The sequence below is a fragment of the Quercus robur genome, chromosome 11, assembly GCF_932294415.1.
Source record: "Quercus robur chromosome 11, dhQueRobu3.1, whole genome shotgun sequence".
In the NCBI taxonomy this organism is placed as follows: domain Eukaryota; kingdom Viridiplantae; phylum Streptophyta; class Magnoliopsida; order Fagales; family Fagaceae; genus Quercus; species Quercus robur.
The window spans coordinates 29811096-29831816 of record NC_065544.1 but is presented as its reverse complement, the minus strand read 5'-3'; the positions used below and the strand labels follow the sequence as shown (position 1 = coordinate 29831816).

The window sequence follows — 20721 nt, the reverse complement described above, 5'->3', positions numbered from 1 at the left end:
AAGACAATAAATTCAATAAATCACAACGTAAAAACTAAGGAAAAACAAAGAGAGAACGATAAATATATATACAAAAATGAATGCTCAAATTATATGGATAGCAAGTAATATGCACATTGTCACAATTATAATAATTCAAGATCTCATGTCCTGTGTCACATCCACAAATTGTTCCCACGAGTAGGGTCATTGAAAAATAAACAATCATCAACCCATTATATCACAACATCTAACCACAACACCCCAACCTCCACATCACTAATTATATAATCCTTGAAAGTACAAGTTTTGACCCCCAATCCCAATTGATTACGCTGTGTGTAATCAATTATTTACAAATTATGCTAATTATGTGATTACAAGCTTAATAGTCACAACCACACAAGTACCAAATAGGCAAAGGAAGAAACAATCGATGATACATAAAATTGGTAACAAAGTGAAAAACCAATAGAAAATAACTCCAAAGAAAAAGCACTCGTTGGGCAATGCACCACAAACAAGGAAATCAATTATATTAATTAATAGAAGTTACTACCTAGTTAAAGACACTTATCCTAGACATTACAACTAGTAAATGAACTTACTAACGGGACCCATCATTTTCAGAAGGTCTGATCCCTTTGTATTTGGATCCTTCACAAACGGACCATCAGTGCTTATAACCAGAACCTCTAAGCAAATCCAAGAACCCTCTTTGAAGATTTGATCACCTCAATGATGCACTAGGTTGATAGACTCTGTTTTCAATCTTGATCATCAATATGGGAGCAACCTCGATATCAATGTTGTCTTTCTGAACTCATGGATTGAACAAATTAGCTAGGTTTAGAATATTTCTTTGTAAGGTGCATGGCTGTAGTCTCTCTAATCCTCATGAATTCAAATTTATAATGTGCTTTATAGATGTTATGCAAGTAAGGTATGAAAACCAAGGCAACCAATTAACTTTAGTTAAAATACTTGGTTTCTGTTCACGTTTTTTGATTGATGAAACTACTATATTAAATAGCGATAAAAACATCCTCTTCTCATCAATTGAGATGCGCTCGAATGTTTTCGAAACCTAATGTTTGATCGATCGATATTCAATCTAAAGGCTGTCAAAACTCTGATAAAATGTCTTCTTTGAGTTACATCATCACACTTTAATCTTTCACATTGTATAACATATTATAGACTAAATGATTATTTCATGGAATTTACAAATCTATTATAGGAAAGTAATATGAGATTAGGGGCCATAAGCATCAACGAGAATCTGTAAAGAGAATCTCAATAATACATATTAGAATTTAATAGGTTCATGTTCATCAATGAATATAGAAAAAGCAAATGGGATTAGTTTATAAATTCCCACTTACTCCAAGTACACACAACCACTTATACAAAAACCAAACTCGCTTTGATTTGTCTCCAAGGTCCTTAAAACCATTGCAGCACTCAATCTAGAAAATTCAACTTAAAATGTGTGGGTTGATTCAGTAAGGCGTAATAGTTCTCAATGATTCCCGGCAATCCCCAATAGTGTTTGAGGTTAAGGTTAGACATTGCAAGGTTGATTTGGGGTTGGTAACTATATAAGGCCATAAGGCCCAAAAAAAAGAGTTTAAAGCCATTTACCTAAGTATCTAAGTTATATTTTAGAAAGGAGAAAAAAAAATTCCAAGATTAAAAGTTAATAAATAAAAATCTTAATTTTCATTTGAGTGTGTGTTTGGCAAAAATTAAAAAACCAGCTTATTTTTGCTACTATTCATATGTCCCATTACATTTTTTGTACTATTCATGAGTTCTATTGTATTATTTCAACTAACTTTTACTTTTATCTACAGTACTTTTAGCAAAGAGTTTTCAATTTTAGCAAAATAAGCAGATCCCAAACCTTAAGTATCTAAAAATATAATTAAGATGAAGAATATTTAAATTTATTGGACATTAAATTCTATGGGTTGATGAGATGTGGTTTTAATTGAGGTGCTACTCTTGTGATTAAGTCCACCATTCATATTGCAGGAAGTGTCCTAACATAATTGCATGCAGTGATGTTCTCCAAATTTTTTATCTCCTTTGAAGAGTTACCAAAATTTTCAAGGTTGACTCAAGATATGTTCTTGTAGCCGTTACAACATGAAGTTTGTGCTTATCCAATGATTTAGGTTAACAAAATTAAGTCAATTCTGTGTCTTAGGGGTAGTTTAATTCGACCTTCCACTCTAAAATTCATATTTGCACTCTCCTCCCACGCATGACCTATATATATAGCTTATCCCACCATATTCTTACCAGTCTCAGCATAATTTATATTAAAAAATCAAAATCACCATGAAGAATTGTCACAGACAAATCATTTTTATTGCCCTTGTTACCTTAAACTTGATTAAAATTTCAGTAGCAACTCTTTTTTCAGGGAACTATAACCAGGATTTCATTATAGAATATTCCCCTAACCATGTTTATACTTCTCCCAATGGCCGATTTAGAACCTTGTCGCTTGACCATGATTCAGGTACTTGAAAAATATATTAAACACATTGAACTTGCAAATCCTTTCAATGTTTTTCTCTTAATTTCACTCTTGCGTTTCTTCTAGGTTCTGGTTTCACTTCGAAGGTGAAGCTTTTATTTGGACAATTCGACATGCAAATCAAACTAGTACCTGGTCGTTCTGCTGGCACTGTTGTGGCCTTCTATGTAAGCATATATTTTCTTCATCTCCCTTGTTTTCTTCTTGTATTATTGCTTATAAATAATGGTTTTTTTTTTGGCAATGCAATGCATTGCAGCTGAAGTCGGGCGATAGTAATAATCGTGACGAAGTAGATTTTGAATTCCTTGGCAATGTAATCGGGAAGCCATATGGTCTGCAAACAAATATTTTTTCTGATGGAAGCGGAAATCGGGAACAGAAGATTCACTTGTGGTTTGATCCAACAAAGGACTTCCATACTTATTCAATCTTGTGGAATATATACCTAATTATGTATGCCACTTTATCGAATATTACCTCAAGTATTGCACTTCATTTATACTTAATCAACTTATGTCAAAAGGTTTTTATCTTTTTTTTCTTCCAAAAAAAAAAGATTTTATTTTTTAGTCTTAAACCTCACCAAAAAACTAACAAATGGAAATTTTTTTTTTTTGGCTAAAATTTCTTATTAGGTGTAGTTATTTCATCAAACCAAGTAATTAATTTTTTTTTTTGTTTAGGAAACCAAGTAATTAAATTAAGTTGTAGAGGGAAAAAAGAAAAACCCTGAAGTTATGAAAGTATGATTGTTGTTCATATGCCTAATATATCTAGCACGTTGCAAGTGACCATTTTTTCCCCTTAGGTTATTATTATTATTATTGGTTTTTTTACAATTTTTTACCCCTTGTAGGTTCATGGTGGATGGGATCCCCATAAGAGTTTACAGAAACCATGCAGACAAGGGAGTTCAATATCCTCAGTGGAAGCCTATGAACCTTGTAGCCAGCATTTGGAATGGTGAAGGTTGGGCAACAAGAGATGGCAAAGACAAAATTGATTGGTCAAAGGCCCCATTCATAGCTTCCTTCAGAAACTACAAGGTCGACGCTTGTTTCTGGAGAGGAAATGCAGGTTTTTGCAGGGCAAATAGCCCTCCTAATTGGTGGAACAATCCAAGATTCAGTCAGCTAAATCCCTGGCAAAGAAAGATGCTCATATGGGTTAGGAAGTACTACATGTATTATGACTACTGTACAGATCATAAAAGATTCCCTTCCCTTCCAAAGGAATGCACCATTGCTCTCTAGAGTAACAAGTGTGCTATACATATGCAACAAATTTTTACATCTTTTTTCATAATTTGTTGAGGTAACAAATTGTGATCGGTAGCCGCAACATCCTTTTTGAAGAGACCATTTTACTAACATAATTATCGTACACCAATCACAAGTTGCTATCTCAATAGTTATGAAAAGTATTGTGAAATCTGTTGTGTATTTAAATTTATTGTTATTTGATGATAATAATAAAAAAAAGGGACAATTTTTCATCCTCTTTTTATTGTCTTTTGCTAATTTGCTTTAATTTTCATTAAGACTCCATTTATTTCGATGACAAATGTTAATTTTGGAAAACTACTCCTATTTATGTGTTTAGTTGTGACATTGAAAATGAGTTAAAAAAAAAAAAAAAAAAAAAAAAAACCTTTTTTTCTTAGTTGACTTGTATGGAAAATCGTTAATATTTGTTATAAATCCACGTACTTACATGAGAATAAAAAATATAAAAAAAAAAAAAAAAAAATTTCATTTACCAAAGCTAAACCCTAAATAGAAAAATATTTTATATTTTTGGGTTATTTTGAGCCTCAAATGTGAAAATAAATCTCAAATTTAAAATATACTTGAAAATTATAGTCAGTGAGCAACTGGTTTGACAAAAAATTCAAATATGGATTAAGTGAATGATAAGTCAAGAGTCAATTAGTAGTAATCAACGAATGGTTTTAAAAACCACCGCGCACCCGTAGTGCGGTGGTCATTCCACAAGTATAAGTGCTTGTGGGTTGTAGGGACAAAGTCCGGGGTTCAAGTTTTCAGGAAGGAGTTTTACACACATATACACTTAGATTAAGTTAGAATAGAAATTTTATTTTGTATTAAAAAAAAAATTGGTTTTAATTAGAGAGAGAGAGATAGAAAAGTTATCATTGAAAGTTTTTTAAGTTTTTTTTTTTTTTTTTTTTTTTTTGTGTATATCTTTTATAAGTAATCGTGAGTAGGTAACGTTACCAAAAAAAAAAAAAAAACATTTTCTATTGACTTACTGTTTTTATTGTACCAAACACAAAAAAAAAAAAAAGAAAAAAAAAGAAAAGAGGCAGAAAACCTTTCTTGTGTAAAGTTTATTTGTAGTGATTTGTTTAGTATGTAAATGGTCAAAAATGTTCTCCTCTCCGTTGTATTGGGCATATTTTTCATTGACAACAAAATATTTTTCCCTTGATTTACAGTTTTTGAAGTAGCAAACCCCTAATGCAGGGTTTTTTTTTTTTACCAAACAAACTCAGATTAAAATCTGTTATTCTTATTGCTTTCGTCTTATTTCTTGAAGTATTCCTATCATTGGTTGTAAAGCAACCTTTTAGTTCAAATGCCTCTCTAAGTTAGCAATATGTAAACTTTATGTTAGTCACGTTCTATTTTCTTCTAAAAAGTAATGTCACCAAAGGTCAAATCCCGAATTAAATAATAGTTTTGATCAAAGTTGTCAATTCTGTTTTGGTTATCACCGTTTTAGTTTGTTTATTAAAATAACTTATTTCAGTATCAATATATTTTGACCTATTGTTTCGAGGTTATTGCTATCTTAATTAATTGCTCAATTTGGTATATAACTTTTTTTTTTTTTTTTTTCAGTTTTTAAAAAAAATGTGTTGTTGAAAAAAAGTTGCACTTAAACAAAATGCAATTTTAAAAAGTCGAACTTTGAAAAACTGCAGTCCAAAGCTGAATACCAAAGGGGGACTTGTATATGTGATTTTGATTATTTTTTTACTTAGTTTCAAAGCTGAATACTAACATTTTAGTGCACATCACTCTCTATGTTTGCAACAAGTGAGTTTAGTCATGTTCTAGTTTTCTTAAAAAAGTTGTTCTCACCTGAAATTGCAAATTTAGACCCCCAGCGACTAAACTACCAATTCTTAGCTAATGGATTCAATTAATTTCTTTTTTTTGAGGAATTAATGGATTCAATTATTAACCAAGGTAATTAACTAGAATCCAATTCAAATCACAAATAAAGTATCGTTTAATTACCAATGAGATAGTCTAGAGCATAATTAAAACACAAACACACTGATAGAGACAAATATTTGTTCAGAAGGTGAAAACCTTATAGAAACATATATCAAGGTGAAAACACTCCAAATTCAAAACCTCAAAAAGCAAATTCACCATAAGAGGTTGTTGCAGTATAACCCATACTCACATGCTGGGGCGGAGCCAGAAATTTTTATTTGGGGGTTGAGACTAAATTATCATATATATACTGTGTAAGGGCCCTTGGGCCTAGAAGTTCATTATTTATCCATACATTGGGCTTGTGGCCCAAGCCGAGAACGAGGATCTGCTCGAGGAGGAGAAGTCTTCGCCAGAGGAGATTGCGCTAATAAATAAAAGGTGGGGTCTGGTCATAATAGCTCCGGAGAGTGTGCCGAGGATGAAAACTTCCTCGGCCGAACTTGGCCGAGGTCCTGGAAGATGGTTTGACAACAAGGATGACAATCCCTGAAATTCAGTTAGGGCGGACAAGCATTGCAGAGATATAAAATACGGATAAGCCCCAAAATATCTGAGGAGAAAGCTGCTACCTCCGCATTAAATGGACTGCAGCTATCCTCTGGCCGTATTAATGTAAAAGTGATAGCTAAACAGTGTATTTCAGCCTTACAGCTACTACATGAGGACTTATGGGAAGTGCTGATGGGACAAGTATCAGCCCTAACCATCTAGTATACAGGTGGAAGGTGGAGATGAAAAGGAAGAGGAGTATAAAAGAAGAAAGAGGAAACAAGATTGAAAGATTGAAAAATTGAAAGAAGAGAGACTGTAGCAATCCACAATCAAACTTGTAACATTATCTAAGAGCATTATACAAGAACCATTGTCCTCGGATTTCGCCGAGGACGTTCTTTCTTCATTTTACAGTTGTCCATTTTTATCTTTTTGTTATCAATCTTATCTAGCTTGTTGTTTGACCCAACTAAAGCCCAGTTTTCCAACTCATTCTTCTACAAATTTATTGTTTTGGGCTTCTTGGGTCTAAGTTTATTCACGTGTTGGGCTAGGAACTCAAATCGGGTCCTTACATACTAAATTATATAGCAAAATCACTACAAGCAACCAAAATTTTTTTTTTTTAAATTAAATTCAACCATACTACACAACTATATATGGTAAAAAAATAAATTCAAGATCACTTTTATAATTGAAGGCATTATCAAATTTTACAATAATAAGTAGAAGGTGCACCCACTAATTTAAATTCAACCATACTACACAACTATATATGGTAAAAAATTAAATTTAAGATCACTTTTGTAATTAATTGAAGGCATTATCAAATTTTGCAATAATAATTAGGGGAAAATTATTAAATACTCCGAGAGTACCATAAATACATATTCCCTCCTTTCACATGAATTGTAAGTTTCACCATAAATTTAATTAGTGAAACACACAATTATGTGAGAGGGGGGAGTACGCATTTATGGTACTCCGGGAGTACTCAATAATTACCCATAATTAGGAGGTGCAACCACTAATCATCGCACTAATGAATTTTCATATATCAATTTCAAGATTTTCTTCTTCAATTGTTAAAGGCAAAAACAAATTTGTTAGTCTTGCATGGGTTACCAACCTGTTGATATTTATTGACAAACACAAAGCATGGCCAATCAATACTTGCATTAAATATTTAAAAATTTCCAATAAACTACGATCAAAACTCAACTCCTAAAATATAGATAACTAGGTTGTAACTATTAATTACCAACAAAAGTTTATATGGCTAAATGTCACACAAAAGCAAGGGAGTTAATCTCATACCGGAGGTTATACCGGTTTAGACTTTAGTATCAATTAAAAGAGAAAAAAATATATAAATATATAAATATATAAAAATATATATATATATATATAATAGAAAGCTTAATGTTTATTGCATACTAAGAAAACAAATAATACTAATAAATTAATGCAAATAAGTTATTATTCTGCCCTTACAAAAATTCAAAAATTACAAAACTAAAAAAAAAAAAAAAAAAAGCAAAAAAAAGAGGTTTTTTTTTTTTTTTTTTGTTGTATCGGCCGATATTGTCCGAAATTGGTTGGTATGGCTGATACAGCTAGTATTTAAACCGGTACGAAACGTTGGTGTTTCAATACCAGTATACATACCGGTACGGTATCGACTACCTTGCACGAAAGTCTAAATAAGTTTCACACCACTCTAACCACACCATCACACCTTAACTAACTAGAATAGTTCTAGAACCAACCACAATGTGGTTAGTGCACTCCCAACTACGGAAAAATATACCCTACACTAGGTATATGTTCTCTCTCTCTCTCTCATAGCTGGTGGGTCCTACTAAGGGATGAGACCCACTAATTGTAAGAGAGGAGAAGCATATTCCCGATGCAGGGTATAACTTCTCCCCAATTGCGGTGGAGGTGTAGAAATTGCACCTACAAGTGTAGGTATGATGTGTATTATATCTAATTTTTATTTTAAATTTAATATATGTAATATAAAATGCTCCATTTCACTAATAAATAAAATTAAAAAACTTTTATCTACGATTGTCTATGCATATGTTTATATATAAATAAAGTTTATACTCATGAAAAATAAGATTTTTTTCCTCCGAACTTCTAAATTCTTAACTCTTTAGTGAATACTATATTTATAATATTTTTACAACAAATTTTAAATTGTAGGTTGTTACTCATTATTATTAATGGGTAAAAATAAGTAATTTTAATGTTGGCTTTAAATTGGAACCCAAAAAAAAAAAATTAAAACAATTAAAAAACTATTTAGGCCCAAACTAGCCCAAAAAAGCCCAACCCAGCACTGTATATACCCGTAGGTTTTTGAGACCATTTTGAAACTTGCGATAAAAGTTAGTCGCCACAACATGTAAGTTGCATTTGAATCCGGGTGAAAACTTACGCGTCTGGTGTTTCAGCATTTTTTTTTTAATCCAACGCCTCTTGCACTATTCATGGGACATGAACAGTACATTTAGACTAATGAACAGTAATTTTTTTTTATTATTTTCAATTTTCAGCAAAATAAACAGTATCTAAACGAACCTGTAATTATAATGTTGAAACAAAAATACACCGAGAGAAACTGAGAAAAACCCTCTTTCTTACTTGACCAGCTCTAGTCTAGAGTGAGATGGGCCACACAAGCAAAGACCTTCTGCACTTGGATCGAGCACAAGAATCCCTCCACCTCACCATTTGGTCTGTGTGTGTTGGTTTTTGTATACGACCAGTACATTCAAGTATTGGGTTACAAATTCCTCCTACCACTAAATTTTGTGTATGTATTGTGCAGAGTCCACTCTTCTTGTTTGCAGGAAAGACAAAGCCTCTCTACCCCAGAAAGCCATTCCTGATGGAAACCCCATCACTGCCCCTGTTCCCAAAAGCCAAGGTACCCCATCTTTCCCATCTAATTTATTACCACTTTTTTCTTAAGTTTTTGAATGCCTTATGAACCTGTATATTTAAGAGTTAATTTACTTGCACTGTATTGTAAGTCTGCTTCCCCAAATTTGTTTAAGCGCATTTTGGGTTTTAAAATGGGAAGCTACGGCAAGTTGCTGTTGTGAAATGACATTTTGGGATTTAAAAACGCATTTTTTTTTTTAACAATAGTTTTCATTGTTTAAATAACACAACACGTATTTTTACAACACTTTTTCACTCACATATATTTTCGCAACACTTAAACAATATTACTAGAACACCATTACCAAACAAGCCTTAAGATCCCATATCGCCTCACTAAAGAGACTCTCTAAATAGTTGTCCTGGCCTTGGCTACTTGTATATTTAATTGACACACTAGTCTGAGATTTACAAAATTTCCACTGGCCATATGCATTACTGAGTTGGTCAGATATGGGACTGCGATTCCCTGCTGAGTATACGGTTATGTAAATAAAACTCTGGCTTAGTGTAATTGAAATGAGCATGTTTTGACAATTAGACACAATTTGAGTTATTTGACTGATGATTGTGACATTTGGCCGCTATACTTTGGCGGTAATGTTATAATGTAAGATTAATTCTTGGCCTTCAGACATACTGGGCTCTCTGTTATTATTTGGGGCACTCATGATAAGCTATCTTATGAGTGTTAATATTTTTAACATCAATCTTTAACCCAAGCAGTAACATCTAAAGCATATTTTGCTAGCAAATAAGCTGGTTTATTACCCTGCCTACATACATGAGAAATATCAACTCTACAAAACTCATGGATAGTGGCCATCAGATCATAGACAATTAACAGAAGCTAAAGTGGAAGGAGGAGGGGATATGACTAAGGCTAAGTTTGGTTAAATGTAAAATATTTTCCGAATATAAAATATTTTTAGGTATAAAATATTTTCAGGAAAGGAAAATATTTTCAAGTGTTTGGCTGCATTATGAAAATTGTTCTAGAAAATATTTTCATGTGTTTGGTTGCATTCTGAAAATGTTATTTTCCTATTAGTTTCTCACATTTTCTTACCCATTTTCTCAGCTACCAAACAAATTTTATAATAGAAAATTTCAATATATAAACTTAAAAAAACAAAAATCAAAACAACACCATACGTTGAACTCCACAATTCGGTCAAACTGAGAGAGGGAGGAAGAGAGAGTGATCAAAAATTGAGGGAAAGGGAGAGATCGGTCATGGATCATGGGCGATGAGATCAGTCATAGGCGACGAGATCGAGATGATGAGGTCATTGGTGCAATGAGATCGAGATGATGAGATCAGCGGTGCCGATGAGCTTTGGGTCGAGAACGAGAACGAGATTGGTAACGCTAGCACCGATGAGATCGGTTTTGGGTGGTGACGATCTAGATGGCGGCGCTGGTGCTGGGGTGCGATCTTGGTGGCAGCATCGACGTGTCTGGGGTGGGGCGCGATCTAGCTCTCTCTCTCTCTCTCTCTCTCTCTCTCTCTCTTTGCGCGTCTCCGGAAATGGTTTGAAATGAAAATAAAAATGTAAACCAATTTCCGGGTCAAAGGCATAATATTTACGGTCAAATGAAATTATTTTCCAGAAAATTCTATTTTCCATGCGCAACCAAACACACGATGAGGTGTAAAATCATTTCCTGAAATGGTTTTACGCCAAATCAAACGCAGCCTAAATTACCAACAACAGTTTATATGGCTAAATGTCACACAAAAAAGTCTAAATAATTGAGTTTCACTGGAAATTAATATCAGTAATAAGACACTCACACAAACTGAATGACAGAAATGTCCATATGACTGCCACATAAATTGACATTATTTTGTGCTCCACTTTCACGTTAACCTTATAATAATTCAACCCTTTTTTGTCAAGGAGATAACCAAGTTGATGTACTCACATTTCTCTGCCTCCATATGATCAAGTACAACAGCTTTGAACCTTTGAAACAAGTCGTCCATGGCCTCTTCACCAAACTGGCTTGACAAAATTGGTTCCCCCACGGCCCTAATGTCGGTGGCTATCATCGCAGCCCTTCCTTGCCTATCGAGGCCAATGTTTGCTTTCTTTATATAAGAGTCCCAATCCATTTTGAAAACTTCAAATTTATGTAAAGTGAAAGATCCTTCAACCTCAATCACCTTCTTTACTTCCTCCGAAGTAGGTGCATAGTACGGCAAATTGAAGTTGTCCAATTTCTCTGATTCTATTAGACCCTGAAATTAATTAAAACGTAATTGGGTATCATTGTCTTATTATATAATTAAAAATGCCAATAGATGTTGAAAACTTTGAATTATTATACTTAGTATAGAGAAAACGAAAACCATTTCTTGTATGTAGGCTTGTCCTATGTTGCTGAGGAGAGATTTACATGTTAGTTTTACCAAACTACTTTTTATTTCACTTCTTTCTATTCCTTTACAAACATTTTATTTTATTTCATTCAATTTTTTTTATGAACTCTCAAACGAAAACCTAGAGTTGGGTGAGTCATTTAAGACAGACTTGAGCTTTACATTTATTTATTTATTTGAAACTGAGCCTTACATCTAATTCCTTGTAAAAAAATAAAATAAAATGGTACTGGAGAGCAGGATCTCACGACAACATATACTATAGACAAGGTTAAACTTGTTGTTTTACTAAAAAAAAAAAAAACTAAAATCATTATTTTTTTGCATTTGAGTAAAACTCTGTAAAATAATTAGTGTGTAATAAAATTCTGCTCTATCAGATAACTCACTCATAAGTAAAATGAGTAACGTAACGTTGCATATAGAATAATTTTTTTTTCGGCTCACCATCATCACCAATTTTTTATTTATAAATAGTTGTCTCTAAACTTATGTTACGCAAATGGAGTAAAACAACCCCATCTTGGATCAGCATAAGCGAATGGCGGTCAAAGACAAGTCAACAAGTGTCGCTCATAGACGTAACTTACAAATACAATTGGCTCATAATTGTCTCTATCTTCGGTCTTTATGTTTATTGATGAATTTTAAGTGCTCTACAATATTACATTAGTCTTTATATATTTTAAAATTAGCATTTTAATTAGCAGGACGATTTGTATTTGTAACATATTTATGCGCCAAATTATATAATATTTTTAACATTACTTAATTTTTAGGATAAATTATTTTTCAAAACTTAAAGTTTTGGGTGTATTACTGTATTTTACTTAAAAAATAAACTTTCAAAATGCTTCATTTAAACTTCAAAATTTCTAAAAACATTTTATTCAAATCTTCTACCTCATTTTTTTCAGTTAATTGCATTAAACATCAAACATTAAATCAAATTATTTAAATGAAATTTATTTCAAACTTTGAGTCTTAAAGGAAACTTACCCAAAGCTTTAAAATTTAAAGAAAATTGTACGAAACAATAAAGTTTATTTCATTTAGAAATGATAAAGTTTTTTTTTTTTTTTTAATTTTAATTTTTATATATAAGATAGAAATTCTACTCTAGAATAATCTAAGTATATATGTATATGAAGCTCTCTCTTAAAGATTTGAACTCCAGCGTTTATCCCCTATATCTCGTAAATGTTATTTGTAGAGTGACCATCGCACCTGAAAAGGGTAAAATAGATATAGACTGACTCATTCTACTGAACCAGTCATGAGTGACAATACTTTTGGCTCATGATAAAGACAAGGGAAGAAGACGGGGGGCTTGTACACAAGAGGACGGACCCAACATGACGAACAGATCAGAAAGTCAACGGATACAGGGTGGACGGTAGCAAGGCCACGTGGCATGCCCATGGTTTAAGTAGTCCTCAAGAAACTTCGGAAGGAAATATCTTGCACTTCACGATCAACCCTAGTCAATGAAATCTTTATATGGAAATAATCCCATAAAATGTGTGCTCTAATAAGGATCTTTTTTATAAGGAAAAATTCTTCTTCCCCAAGAAAGGGAAAAGTCGGTTCTACACTACTATAAAACCCCTAGAAGCACTCAGGTATGCATAATTAACCCTAATTCTGGCACTCTAAGGTTGTAAGAAGATTTCTAACTTAACCTTCGGAGGGTCTTTGGCCAGTACCGCACCGGTATTCTCCTAAAGTCTTCTTGTTCTGTGTTGTGCAGGTGTTGTCTTAAGCATGTGAAGACTGTGTGACTTACTGACGATTTCCGACATCATTAGCGCCAAAAGTGCACGCGCAATTGTAATATTTTAAAAGTTTAAGGTTTAAATAAACTCACCCACTTTAAACTTAAAAAAGCTAATCTCCCCTATTCTTATTAGGAGAAAAAAAAAGTACTAGAATATTTATTTATATGGTGTGGTTTGTCATAATAATTTATAAACATTTTACAGTAATATCTTTTAGTGTTTTCCTCATTAATTATAATTTTTTTTACCTCATATCTCTCGCAAGAATTTAGAGTTTAGACACTTCCTTACCTCCAAGACCATGTCATTGAGTTTCAGTCCAACAACTTCCCATATGCTCAGAGGATCATCGCTTTTAATGCTGCCCATAGTTGTGAGGACCATACGACCACCTGGGACTAACTCCTCTGCTCGACACTTGAGAAACATTGTGAAGTCCTTTTCAAAGTGTTTTAAGTATGCATCAAACACGGCAGGAGGGCTTGTCTTTGCAATGCATATATTCCCCTTGTTCAAGGCTTCCTGGGTCTCGCAAACCAACTGTTTTGGTACCTATGTATATTTCTCATTGTTATACATATAAAAGAGTGTATTTATTACACACATTAGTTATTTTACGTGGTTTTATACGCACCAAAAAACGACTCAAATCTTGAAAGCCAAAAATGCTACCCTATGAATCTCTCATAAGAAGTCCTGTCATACTATTATGTTAAAAGACAACGTTGGTTAAGTAGTTTAGTAACTAAACTGAATCATAAAAATTGAAGCAGCTGAAATTTATAAATAAGTATCACTAATAATGGAGAAGTTATAAGTAGCTAAAGAGAAAAAGAGGGAGTTATAGCTAATATAACTAACCATGGAGATCCACATAAGAGCATAAGAAGAATGAACAAAGTGCAAGGAATTGCTAGGGAAGAGCCTGCCATAGAAAGACCCGGCCACTGTGGTTATGAAACAATGCCCAAACGAGCTTCCCATCTCATTCTCCAACTTCGTATAGAAGCTCGGCAATGACCTAAAAATAGTGTTGAAGTCGTTCCCAGGAAGATCGTTTAGGAATGCTTGCAACGATGGTGGTGGGAGGTTCAACATTTTGGACTTGGTTCCGATGATCTCGAGGACATCTGATACAACTAAAAGGGTGTTGGATCCAGTTGAGCATCCCAAATCTGCCATCTTCAAACACTCAGGGAGAAGGGTTATGTAAAGCCGCTCAATGCACTCTTCGAGTATAGGCTTGACCATAGATGCCACCGTTCTCTAAAAAAAGAAGAAATGAGGTTGATATATATGAGAAAACGATGTTGAGAGAGAGAGAGAGAAAGAGGACTGACTGGATGTAGCGAGTTGATTGCATAGCTTGTGTTTCCGTCTCCACCATTCATGTGAAGGACTTTCTCTATCTCCACCATTCTTCTTCTTCGACCTTCTTCTTCTTCTTTTTCTGAATTGTGTGTGTGCGCGTGAATGTACGTATATTTGTGGAACAAGATCCTAAAAGAAAAGGCCTAGGGCTAGGGATAATATAGCATTCTCTACACTGACCACACAAACATAGTACTGCTCCAAAACCATTTTTTCTACTAACTTGTACCTAACAATGACACACCGACCTGCCCCCATATATTATAAAGGGAAATAAAAACGTGCAAGTTTTTTAGTTTTTTTTATTTGTCACAAGCTGGATGCCCCCGTAAGATGAAGAGACATCATGGTCAAAGATAAGCCTAAGAATAGGGGGGAATCTGCTAACCATATTTTGCTTTATTGATAATGATTTGAATTTCTTTATTTATTTATTTCTTTATTTTTTGCCACTCACAGCACAAAAGTATCTGTACTAAAATTTTCCTTTGGAGTATTTTAAATTATGCTGATCAGAAGTGGCACAACTTTTCCCTTTATAAGTTTTCTTTGGAGTATCTTTATTTTTTTTCTTTAGGTCCATTTAGATACAATTAAAAACTAAAAATTAAAAAATACTGTAATAAAATAATTTTTAAATATATAAATAATATCATAGGATTTATTTGTAGGTCTCGTGACTGAAAAGTTGTTGAGATATGTACTGTTTACACCTTTTCAATCAACAATCACGGCAAAAAAAAAAAAAAAAAAAAGAAGGAGGTGAAACGCTTTGCAGTATCCAAACAGAGGCTTAGTACAACTTTTGAGGTCGTTTGGGTAGAAAATTCGTAGAAGAATGGTGGCCTACTCTTGCATCTTGTCATTAATTAAATATAACATGGGAAAATGTGTTACACATATATATAACGTGTACCATGTGCACGTAAATATTCTCCCCATAATTTTTAAAATGCATTGAGCTACCTCATCTTTATTTTATTTCCCCGTCATTCCATTAAATAATAAATATTTTTGAGCAAAAAAATAATAATAATAAATATTTGCTAGCCAATTTGTCTCTTTTCTGTGTCAGTCCAGGCCTTTTGTCTAAACTTAATTCCTTTGTCAATCACGTTTCTTCATCCGCTTATTAAAAAAAAAAAAAACACCTTCATCCTCTTATTTTTAAATGTTTGTTAAGATGGTTTATTTGTCCCGCCATCCTTCTATTTTATTATTACTGTTCTTCTCTTCAACGTGTTTCTGTTTCCAATATTAGTTTATGTGTTCTTCCTACATCCAACGCGGATCCAAGACGGAAAATATATATATAATATTTCAAATTGGTTTGAAAAAAAAAATAAAAACCCCTTCAAACCCTTCTATTTCTTTTTATTGAATGCGAATTTTAAAAATTTAATTGTTGAATTGGATATTCTTATTATATTTTGAATGTTTGCAAATTGTATTAGAAAAGAGTTCTCAGTTAATTAGGTGAGTGGCTTCCTCTCCCTGCTGTAGCATAGTGTTTCCCTCCTCAGCTTGGGGAGGAAGGTAACGTTCCCTTTAGTAACATAGCTTACTAGTAGGGATTGAGTTTCCAAACAGGTATGGTAGTATGGAGGATCTCGCTCAAAGTTGGAAGAAACTGTCTCTATCAGAGAAAGAGGATTGAAAGGTGGACTTGATGAGCAATAAGAAGGCAGGGAAGTGTGTTTTGGCAGCGAAATTCTTAACTCGACGAACTGTAAATATCGAAGCAGTGGCTCGTACTTTTCGACCATTGTGGAGAACCAGGCGAGATTTTGAAGTCAATGATGCTGGGAATTGTTAAATATTAGCATGTGATGTGTTATACCATGTTGTATATGCTAGAGTGGATGCGGAAGGGGAAGCATACAATAGGAACATTAAGAACACGAGGGTTACGTGGTTCAGTCTTGACGGCCTACATCTACGGAGGAATCCCTTAAGGGCTACATCTTTATTGTGTAAGAGTGTAGTACAATAACCTGTGTTACAATGAACCCTAACATGAGTAAATATAGGCGACTAAACCCTAGACTAATAGACTTCTAGTACAAGTAGGAGACTTGACTTGCACACAAAGTAGAATTAGGCTTGGGCCTATTACATTGGGCTAATATGAACAATATATATCTCTAACAGGAATAATATAGTTTTATTTGATTTCATGCTTGAAATGGACGTGGAAAACGTTTTGATGGGTGAACCTTGGTCCTTTGATAGACATTTGGTGGTGCTAGAGCAGTATGATGGGTCCATCCAAGTTAACGAGTTGAAGTTCAGAAGCACATTTTTTTGGGTTCAAATCCATGGTCTCCCTCACTCCCATTTGAATGTTGAAACGGCTCTCAGGCTCGGTGATTCTTTAGGTGTAGTCTCTAAACCTAAAGATATAAGTGAGATGAAAGGGGGTACTTTTATGCGAGTGAGAGTGGAGGTGGATGTTATGAAGCCATTGTGCAGAGGGCGGCGTGTTACCTGGGATGAAGCATCGGAGGGTTGGATTTATTTCAAATATGAGAGGCTCCCCAACATTTGCTATTGGTGTGGTCACTTGTCACATGATGACAAAGACTGCATTATTTGGCTTCAGAGTAAAGGATCTATGTTGATGGACAAGCAACAGTTTGGTGCATGAATCAGGGCAAACCAATATAACCCGTCGAGGAAAGCTTCAATTAGAGTGCAAGGTTATGAACTTTCTAGGTCGAGCATATGTGATAGTAGGAATTTGGTCAATTCAATGCCTTCTCTGGCAGTGTTAGTACCTGATGGGATGGCAACAATGATTTGTCCTAGTCATCTCGACGAAGGGGAGGACTGCGGAATGGAGGCCGAGGATTTAGGTCTAGTAATGACTTCATCGACAGTGATGTTACCAAATTTTTTTGAAAATCAAACTAGGCCAATGTTTGAGGAGGTTATCCAGGAGTTAGATAATGCTATCAACAAGGGCCCGATAGATTTAAATTCAAATTCAAAGTTATCTCCACCAGCTTGAATTTAAATTCAAATTCTCGGAATGCCCTCTACCAAGTTTGAACCACCGCACACCTTTGGTGCGATGATCACTCCACAAGTATAAGTGCTTGTAGAGTGTGGGGGGTAAGAGTTGGGGTCCACCAGGTTTGAACCACCGCACACCTTTGGTGCGATGATCACTCCACAAGTATAAGTGCTTGTGGAGTGTAGGGGGTAAAGGCTGGGGTTCAAGTCTCCAGGAGGAAGTTTTACACACATATACACTTACATTAGGCTAGAGTAGAATTCTATCTTGTATCAAAAAAAAAAATTCAAAGTTATCTCCAGCAGTAGATACGTTGGAGGGATGGGTTGACATCTTGGATAACTTCAAAAGCTTGGATAAGGGGAATTCGTTTAATGAAGTGATAAGTGCAGAGAGGATTGAGATAGGAAATTCGGATTCTCAGTAAAGAAATAACAATCTGTGCATCTTGGAAGCCGGGTTTTCAGTAGGTATACCTCCGTGTCCTTCGGGTAGAAAAACTGGTGGAAGCTACAAAGGTAAACTTAAAGAAGTAAAAGAAGTAAAAGAAGTAAAAGAAGTTAAATAGAAGTCAAAGACTGGAGTGTGGACCCGAGTGGATAGGCAAATGAGTCCAATGTCCCTGACCCCACCTGCGGAAGCTTGTGGCCCAAAGAGGAACAACAACGAGTTAAGTACAGAAGTATCTGAAGGGGAGTAGGTGAAGAAATCCAAACTGGAAGAGGAAACAAGAGAATTTAGTCATTTATTGGCTACACATTTGGGATTGGCGGAGGTTACGGAGCAACCCCATCGGATGCAATGAGTATTCTAAGTTGGAACTGTTAAGGACTTGGGAACCTTCGGATAGTTCGAGCCTTGGAAAAGGTTGTACAAAAAGAAAAGCCCACTTTTGTCTTCCTTATGGAGACAAAATCAAATCTGGATTGGATGGTCACAATTCATGATAAATGTGGCTTCAAGAATGGTTTAATTGTCCCAAGTAAAGGTAAAAGTGGAGGTTTAGCTATGTTTTGGAATGAGGAGATTAAACTAGACATCCAGACCTACTCACATTTGCATATTGATGCTTTAATAGATGGTGGCCCAGAGATTGGGTGGTAGCACTTGACAGGATTTTATGGGGATCCAGATATAGCAAAAAGGTTGGAATCTTGGGCAAATCTTAGACCCTTACGTGGTACATCGTCTCTACCTTGGTTAGTTATTGGGCACTTCAATGAACTCATGGGGATCTCAAAAAAGGAGGGGGGCAGTCTTCGGCCTAGACAGCAAATAGAGGGTTTTATTGATACAATCAATTGGTGTGGTTTTTGGGATATTGGTTTTAGTGGGCCTGAGTTCACCTGGATTTATCATAAATTAGATGGCACTCAGATAAGGGAAAGGTTAGATAGAGCCCTAGCTTCTAAGGATTGGTGTTCAAGATTTCCTGCAGCAAAACTCATCCATCTAACTTCAATAGCTTCGAACCATTCTCCATTGTTGCCTTGGCTGAGTCCAACATCAAGGAAAAGGAAGATGAGGAAAGTTTTCCGCTTTGAATTAATGTGGTTAAAGGACCCACGCTGTGAAGATGTGGTTAGGGATGCATGGGAGGAAGGCTTAGCAGCCAATTAGGAGTATGTACTGGGTAAGTGCCTGGAAAGTTGTAGAGCTAGGTTGGAATCTTGGAATAAAGAAGAGTTTGCCATGTGGGTAGGAAGATAGCCGAATTGCAAAAACATTTGGAATGGCTAGAATTTCAACCAACTTCTCCAATAAGAATCCAAGATATGAAAGCTACAAGAATTGAGTAGAATGGGTGGCTGGAAAAAGAGGATGCTATGTGGTTACAAAGATCTCGAATAGACTGGTTCCAATCTGGTGATAGAAACACTAGATATTTCCATGCTAAGGCATTAACTCATTTCAAGAAAAACCTCATTGAGGGTTTATTGGATTCAAATGATGTGTGGCAAGAGGAGGATAACTGAATTGAGGAGATTGTGGTGGATTATTATTGGAATCTATTTACCTCCAGTAACCCTGTAGAGTTTGATGAAATTTTACAAGCTATCCAGCAAAAGTTACCCCTACGATGAATCATACTTTGTCCAAGGATTTCACAGCCAATGAGGTTAGGAAGGTGCTCAAGCAAATGTATTCGCTTAAAACTCCAGGCCCATATGGTATGCCTCCTCTCTTCTTCCAACACTTTTGGTCTACCATGGGGGATGTGGTAACAAAAACAGTCATTAATTTTCTAAACTCAGGTATTTCCCCTCCTAATTTTAATGGTACCCATATAGTGCTTATTCCAAAGTGTAGTCCCAAAAGAATAACCGATTATAGGCCTATAAGTTTATGCAATGCGATCTACAAGTTAGCATCTAAATCTATTGCTAATCAGTTAAAAAAGTTCTTACCTGCTATGATTAGTCCAAAGAGCCTTTTTGCATGGAATGTTGATTACTACTCCTTCCGTCCTAATTTGTTTGTCATCTATTCCATTTTGCAATGCCCCAAAATATTGTCCTGTTTTTAAAAATAAAAATCATTAATTTACTAATGTTTCTATTATACCCCTTCTTTATTTTCATAACTATTTGAAAAGAAAACTAACAAATATTTAAAAAATCAATCTAATTGGACCACCTTTTTAGTTGCCTCATTAAGAATGACTCTTTTAAAAAAAAAGCTGATAAATTTATTTAAGGGTAGTTTTGTAAACTTATACATTTTAATAAGGTAGAAAAGACAATAAATAATGTTCCTTTAAAAAGTTTGACTTTTCAAACAGGACAAACAAATTGGGATGAAGGGAGTAATAATATTCTTGTCGCTTTTGAGACTATGCATCACATCAGTCAGAAGAAGGTGGGAAGAACAGGTGAAATGGCTTTGAAGCTGGATATGAGCAAGGCATATGATAGAGTGGAATGGACGCGCTTGGAGAAAAT

The 20721-nt window shown here is 34.6% G+C and overlaps 3 protein-coding genes across 3 annotated transcripts; 2 read left to right on the top strand and 1 right to left on the bottom strand.

Annotated features, from left to right (window-relative positions):
• The first annotated feature begins 2325 nt into the window (after positions 1 to 2325).
• Positions 2326 to 3783, top strand: LOC126704930 (probable xyloglucan endotransglucosylase/hydrolase protein 10). The gene is made up of 4 exons (XM_050403910.1): positions 2326 to 2509; positions 2594 to 2694; positions 2787 to 2983; positions 3387 to 3783. The coding sequence occupies exons 1-4, from the start codon at positions 2326 to 2328 to the stop codon at positions 3781 to 3783; spliced, it is 879 nt and encodes a 292-aa protein (XP_050259867.1).
• A 7194-nt stretch (positions 3784 to 10977) lies between these two features.
• Positions 10978 to 14866, bottom strand: LOC126706161 (S-adenosyl-L-methionine:benzoic acid/salicylic acid carboxyl methyltransferase 3-like). Its single transcript, XM_050405472.1, has 4 exons — positions 14733 to 14866; positions 14254 to 14658; positions 13684 to 13944; positions 10978 to 11473 (listed from the first exon to the last, which is right to left on the bottom strand). The coding sequence occupies exons 1-4, from the start codon at positions 14808 to 14810 to the stop codon at positions 11114 to 11116; spliced, it is 1104 nt and encodes a 367-aa protein (XP_050261429.1). The 5' UTR covers positions 14811 to 14866; the 3' UTR covers positions 10978 to 11113.
• A 2082-nt stretch (positions 14867 to 16948) lies between these two features.
• On the top strand, positions 16949 to 17410 carry LOC126704929 (uncharacterized). The gene has a single exon (XM_050403909.1). It carries the CDS (start codon positions 16949 to 16951, stop codon positions 17408 to 17410), a length of 462 nt encoding a protein of 153 aa, XP_050259866.1.
• The last annotated feature ends 3311 nt before the right edge of the window (positions 17411 to 20721 follow it).

Coding starts and splice junctions, on each gene's coding strand:
- LOC126704929 (XM_050403909.1), top strand. CDS start 16,949: ATGGACGTGGAAAACGTTTTGATGGGTGAACCTTGGTCCTTTGATAGA.
- LOC126704930 (XM_050403910.1), top strand. CDS start 2,326: ATGAAGAATTGTCACAGACAAATCATTTTTATTGCCCTTGTTACCTTA. Junction 2,695..2,786: donor GCACTGTTGTGGCCTTCTAT/GTAAGCATATAT, acceptor AATGCATTGCAG/CTGAAGTCGGGCGATAGTAA. Junction 2,984..3,386: donor TGGAATATATACCTAATTAT/GTATGCCACTTT, acceptor TACCCCTTGTAG/GTTCATGGTGGATGGGATCC.
- LOC126706161 (XM_050405472.1), bottom strand. CDS start 14,810: ATGGTGGAGATAGAGAAAGTCCTTCACATGAATGGTGGAGACGGAAAC. Junction 14,659..14,732: donor CAATCAACTCGCTACATCCA/GTCAGTCCTCTT, acceptor TTCTTTTTTTAG/AGAACGGTGGCATCTATGGT. Junction 11,474..13,683: donor TCAATGACATGGTCTTGGAG/GTAAGGAAGTGT, acceptor AATTAATTTCAG/GGTCTAATAGAATCAGAGAA.